Below are 6,000 nucleotides of genomic sequence, written 5' to 3'. Positions count from 1 at the left end.
TCCGAGGTGACACACAGCTCAGCTGCGGTTCTACATCCTTATTTTCCAGGTGGAGAAGTTGAGGTACTATGCCTAGGGCTCTACTGAACGTCCCGGGAGACTCCTTATTCCTCTCTTCTTGGTCATCCGAACCTATATAGTTAAGAAATTTGGGGAGAGCTCTGTAGACTGGCTGAAGACTTAAGTCTCAGGTTGTAAGATTGATGCCTCGAAAAGATCATATTCAGCCTCATTTATTGTTCCGTGGAAAGATCATTGTAGTAAAAGCAGATCTGGGTTATAATCCTGCTCCGCTAAGTGTTGACTTTGAGCAGTCACTTTCATTCCCCGGGCCTGTTTCCTCATTTGTAAAAAACGAGTGGAGTTGGGGTACATGGTCTCATAGATCCCCTGAGGCTATAAGTATAAAGCTCCAATTCATACGTTTCTCAGGCAACTGATCCTGCAATTAAAATTTGTCTTGGTGCCTCCCAATCAGCAAAGTTAAATGAAGCTGAGGGCAGGGAAAGAAGGGGAGATCATTTTGTTCTTTCCAGTTAATATATTCCTAAAATTGCACGGAAAGTAATGCAGTCAATTTTAATGTTACCCACACACACACAAAAAAGAATATTTGGGTGAGGTGTTTAGAATGTGTAATTATTTCTTTACTTCTTGGAGTTTTTTAGGGAGATTAGCTCAAGATTTATCTCCACTAAATAATGAGATTTCTGCAACTGATTCTCAGTCACCATTTGAACACATTGCATGTGCAAAGCACTCTACTAGGCCCTGCTTATAAGAATTCTGGGGGAAACATTGTAAATTGATCTGGGAATTGCTTTAGCCCTTTCTCTCCACACTTCCAAAAAGTAAAAACAACAAAATCTCCCAAACCAATTCTCAGCGACAAGTAAATTTGAACATCAATTTCACTGTTATAAACTAAGGTGGTGTGAACCTCTTCCAAGATTGAAAATCTAGTCCTTTTCCTTTTGTTGGTGAAGAAAGATGGGTCAGAGAAAGGCACATTTGTCTGAGAAAATGAGAGGAATCTTCATCACCTAGGCACTTAGAAATGTGGAAGTGGAAAATCCAAGCGTAATCCTGAACAAATAAGCAAAATTGGGTTCACTGGAGTTAAAGGGGAGGAGGAAGAGTGATATTGTCAAATACTAAATAAAAGGTCTGGCCATGAATATAACAAGTATTCTACAGACTAGTAAATGTCCCACACAGAACCAGAAGCTGGCTTTTATTTAAAAGTGGTTGGTATTTGGAGATCTTTCTTTTTCCAGAGCCTGATCTAGTCATTTTAATGGCTTATTTATCTTTTAATACCTTAGAACGTTTTTAAGGGAACTAGAATGACATTGGCTATTTGTGGAGGAAAAATGTGATTTTTAATGGGCAAAACCAGCTGAAATCAGCTTTTGACTCTTAATGAAGAGAGGTTCCATATGTTAATTGCTCTCCTCTAGGTGTAACAATGGCAGGATATCAGCTTTGGTCACCATGGACTCCACTGGATGAGAGTTTCCAGTGGCTGCGACATACAACACCTACCCCTTCTTCCAAGCACCCCTTTAGGGCCTCTCATTGCTTCCCACACACTCCTTCAGACCTGGAAGTGCAGCTTTGCTTCCAAGAGGTCACCCTCGTCCTAGACAACCCCTTTCTAGAACCTGGGGTGAGCCCCAAATTGCCCTGTCACACATCAGAGCTCCGAACGATGAACAGTAAGAAAAGTCTCGTCAGGAAGCCTCAGCCTGTCCGCCTCAGTGGAGTGGACTCTGTCTTTGGTAGGGTCATCACGGCTCAGCCCCCAAAGTGGACAGGGACATTTCGAGTTTCAGACAAATCAGCATTTTGCAAAATCATCAGTCGGGAGCATCAGTGGCCCACTGGACTAAAGGAGCCCCAAATCCAAATGACAGTGACTATGTGTAAGCAGATGTTACGGTCTATCCTGTTACTGTATGCAACTTACAAAAAGTGCACTTTTGCCTTACAACACTCCAAGTAAAATTCCTCCCTGGTTTGCAGTCACACTCATACCATGTCCTTTGGTAAGTGTCTGGAGTTTACAGAAACTCACATAAAGGAAACTGCAACATCATTGGAGCTGTCTTACCTCTTCTGTCAAGACAAGACGATGCAGGAGTCCCCCCCACCAAAAAGGGCCGGTGACACAGAGCAAGAGAGAACGTCTTTCACTTGTAAAATTAAACCACTTTAAAAATGAGTCAAACTAGTACATGTATGCGTGATAATGAAGAGCATTAAACAAACAGTATATACCAAAGAACACGGGGGCTGGCTTGTCATTCTTTTAAATTTAAGGCAATAAATGCTTGTAGTTTTTAAACAGTGGGAGGAGTATATGGTGCATGGTCTGCTATGTGAACAGAAGCCAGTGGCATCAAATCCAACACTCTGTTAGTCTGAAGGGAGAAGGGAGAGAATCCAAATGGGTAGAACACACCAGATTAAATACATTTACACTGCAGCATGACAGACAGGGAGGAGAGAAAAGGCAGGGAGGGGGCGGGGTCATCTCAGCCAGGGCTGCAGGCAAAACAGGGTCCAGGCTCTCAGAAGGAAGACATCAGATTTCCTGTTTCTAGCTGAAATTCACAATTCACATTCCTCATTTGCTGTGGTAACAAACTGCAAATTATTTTTAGAGGAGTCTGTAAGTGTTATAAGTTTAAACTCACCCAACATAATGGGAATTGAGAATAAACCTTACGTGCAAACAAACCCAATTTCTGCCCTGCTTCTTCTACCCCTGCCATATAAGGGATGAGGATGATGAAAGACCCCTCCTGAGCTCACTGTCACTGCTGGGCCACCCTAAACAGCAGGCAGGTCCGTCTTCCCTGAGACGGAGCATCCGAAGAGGGGTGGAATGTGGGATCCTCAGCAGGAAGCCTGACAAGACAGACACTGCCGCCCAACTTTATTTCTTAGTATCAATCTTGTGCATTCCTCCGCAAAGATCACAATATTCCATCTACTACCCCAAATAATTAAGGTATTGTGAAAAGCCCAAGTAGGGGAAAGGAATTTATCCAAAAGATAGGCGGAATAAGCTCAATGCTCAGGACCAACTAAAGTGCTTGCTTTCCAGTCTAGCTTCTAAGACCCGAAATCATATTAAATATAGACAGTCTTCACACTGAGTGCACAGCAGCGATCTTCTCACAAGCCAAAAGGGAAATGAATCACGTATGTCATTAAAGAATGTCACTTCCCATAACAGCAGGCTTGATGCTGGCAGATAGTCTAAAAATCATGGCTGGGATGATGCCATAAAGATTCCTCATCTTCCCATATGGAATAAGATGCTTCTAAGGAGACTGGATGCTGGCAGGAGGCCAGGAAGCATGAGTGAAGATGCGGGGTGGGAAGGGCGCTTGGGAGGAGAGGGCAGCCTCTTTTCCTTCCAATCAGTCATCACTATCGTTACCGTCTTCTTCGTGTCCACCAACACTTGCTTCATCTCCACTTCCCTGAAGCAAAGAATGAATCAAATTGACAAGCTGAATATTGTAGGCATTGTGGACCCTAAGCACTCTGTATGAATGTTGTAGTATCACCTTTGGAGGGGAGGATGGCTGGATCTCCATGGCCAGGTACAGACTCGCCACTCATAGTGGAAGTACACATATTATTTACTAGTCATCATTTTCAAACATTCGATAGACAAATCAGCATTCTCAATTTCTTGACTTTTTAGAACCCCAGGCAACAGCACAAAGTAGATGAAGTTTAAACAGCCACAAAGAATTAAGGCTTTCCAACTAGCCTGAGCCCTAACTTAATAACTACTACCATGCAGAATTTGGTGACATCAGTGGGCTGTGACTACCCAAGTGTTAGTTATAGGAAGTACCAGAAGGACCTTGTGCTCAGTTTCACTGCGTATTGACAGTGCAGGACATGGAAAAAGAGAGCATTATGTGGAGGTACTAGTGCACTCCTGGTAGGTTAACTTTTCAAAATAGGCCCTTCACTTTTTCTTGACACATTTGTGGGCCAGCATTGGGCAAATGTTCCAGCTCACCTCTACCAGTGAGTACTAGGCTCATGTATGTGAGCACTAAGTGTATGTATGTGTTCGGACAGACTCACGTTTTCTACCCATCACAGGTGCCCCAAGGCAACTCAGAAGCACTATAATTGACGGCCTTTGAGAATAGTTCCTTCTTTATGAGACTTTGGAAAGATATTGGTATCTTAAGTAAGCACATTACCAAATTGGGGCAAGTATACATTTTTCCTGAATGCATAAGTAGAAGAATTGATTTAACTCAAGACTTTCCTCCCAAATGCATGTTCTGCAGGAAAAAAAATAAGCAAGATCCCATCCTGCAGGAAGAGTTTTCAGATATGAGCCAAACAGCACATTACAAGGGAAACTCAACTGGCACTGAGGCCTAAATGTAGGATATTTAGGAATAACTACAGGTAAACCAATGAGACGCACAGAGAGAAAACAACTATCCCCAATGTCACCGAATTAATAGGCCAGACAACTTTTAGTCCTTTCTCTGCCTCCCAAAGCTCTCTGAGAACAAGGTCTATTTGGCCAGCCATAAGTATACACATGTGCATGTATGTGTGCATGTGTGCATGAGAGAGAGAGAGAGAGAAAGAGGGAGGGACAGGAGAGGGTAAGAATTTGGGTACCGAACTGTAAAGTGTGCTAAATATGTTTGGCTATCAAAATCCAACCACTAAGGCAACAGAAATACCTCCTCTGTTTCCTGCTTGGAGAGTTGAGAGGGCACCTCTTCCTGGTTCTCATCCATTGAGCTTTCCTGGGATTGCTGTGACAGGATCTCTTCACCCTATTTGGTATAACAGTATGTTAATAACAGAGACATTAAGAAAAACTCTGGTTATGTTTCACATATTTCTTAAATAATATCAGATGAGTAAAATGACTTTCTAACTTTACTTAATATCCCAACACAAATGGTCATTCAAGAGGCTGAAGGCCAGGTAATAAGCTATAGACAGCCAGTTTCTGTTGGTTTAGAAGACCCTGGCCTCTCTTCCTTCCCACCAGCTCTTACCCACAACTTTTTTTTTTTAAGGCAATTGGGGTTAAGTGACTTGCCCAGGGTCACACAGCTAATAAATGTCAAGTGTTTGGTCTGAGGCTGGATTTGAACTCAGGTCCTCCAGACTTGAGGGCTGGTGCCCTATCCACTGCGCCACCTACCTGCCCGTCTTACCCACAACTTTCACTGGCCACTGAACAGGCTCCAATCCACCATGCTCTTTGACATGAGCACAAACTCCAATGCCCCACAATTCCAGACCAGAGCAGGCAAATCGATAGTGGAAAAGTGGAGTAACAACACATTCCCTACACAGTGAGCAGGGATAGCTGGAGTAGAGTCAGAAGCCTTGAGTTCTTTCTACCCCAAACTCTGCCGTGGTCTGACCACCTGGGCAACTAGAAATCAAGGTCTAAAATCTTAGTGTTCCTATTTTCCTTTGTAAGTAGGGATTAATAATACCACGACTTTCGGGTGGGTAAATGAGATATCTGTAAGTGCGCTGAGAGCCTTTAGGAAAAAAAGGCCTGACAGAAATCCAAAATCTAACTAATGAACCCTAGCCTGTAGACAGAACCCTTTACTTACCCAGTGCTAACTGGGCACATGGGTTATTCTGCATAGTACTCCCATAAAGATTCAAGAACTCTCAAAAGAATCTTGGGAATGAACCCTAAAGGTAAATCTAGGAACAAAACCAGTTGAGGAAAAGAAATAACACCACTACATATACAAAGGTCTCACTAATAACTCAAATTCAACAGGAAATGAATGCACTAAGATATTTTTCCATAAGGTCTTTCACTCTCCCTTACAACCAATTAGGAGATGGCTACCATGACGGAGGTACAGTATGTGCATGGCACAGAACGGCCCATAGGAGACTGAACCGTAATCTGAGCCTCATTAACAGTAGCTAGCCAGAGATAGGGAACCAAAAAAGCCAGAA

The 6,000-nt window shown here is 43.0% G+C and overlaps 2 protein-coding genes across 3 annotated transcripts in view; one reads left to right on the top strand and one right to left on the bottom strand.

Moving 5' to 3' along the window:
- Positions 1–1,325: 1,325 nt before the first annotated feature.
- FANCD2OS (FANCD2 opposite strand) lies at positions 1,326–2,600 on the top strand. Its single transcript, XM_027864030.1, has one exon. It carries the CDS (start codon positions 1,469–1,471, stop codon positions 2,003–2,005), a length of 537 nt encoding a protein of 178 aa, XP_027719831.1. The 5' UTR covers positions 1,326–1,468; the 3' UTR covers positions 2,006–2,600.
- Positions 2,601–2,926: 326 nt separating this feature from the next.
- FANCD2 (FA complementation group D2) overlaps positions 2,927–6,000 on the bottom strand; it is a 60,268-nt gene continuing 57,194 nt past the window's right edge. For both annotated transcript variants that reach the window (XM_027864027.1, XM_027864028.1), the window contains 2 exons: positions 4,740–4,835; positions 2,927–3,494 (listed from right to left, as the gene is read on the bottom strand). In XM_027864027.1, coding sequence (XP_027719828.1) covers positions 3,432–3,494; positions 4,740–4,835 — 159 coding nt within the window. In that variant the 3' untranslated portion in view covers positions 2,927–3,431. The remainder of the gene's footprint in view (positions 3,495–4,739; positions 4,836–6,000) is intronic.

Source organism: Vombatus ursinus, unplaced genomic scaffold, assembly GCF_900497805.2.
Source record: "Vombatus ursinus unplaced genomic scaffold, bare-nosed wombat genome assembly UNPS02014773.1, whole genome shotgun sequence".
Lineage (NCBI taxonomy): Eukaryota > Metazoa > Chordata > Mammalia > Diprotodontia > Vombatidae > Vombatus > Vombatus ursinus.
This window is presented reverse-complemented; position numbering and strand designations above follow the sequence as displayed.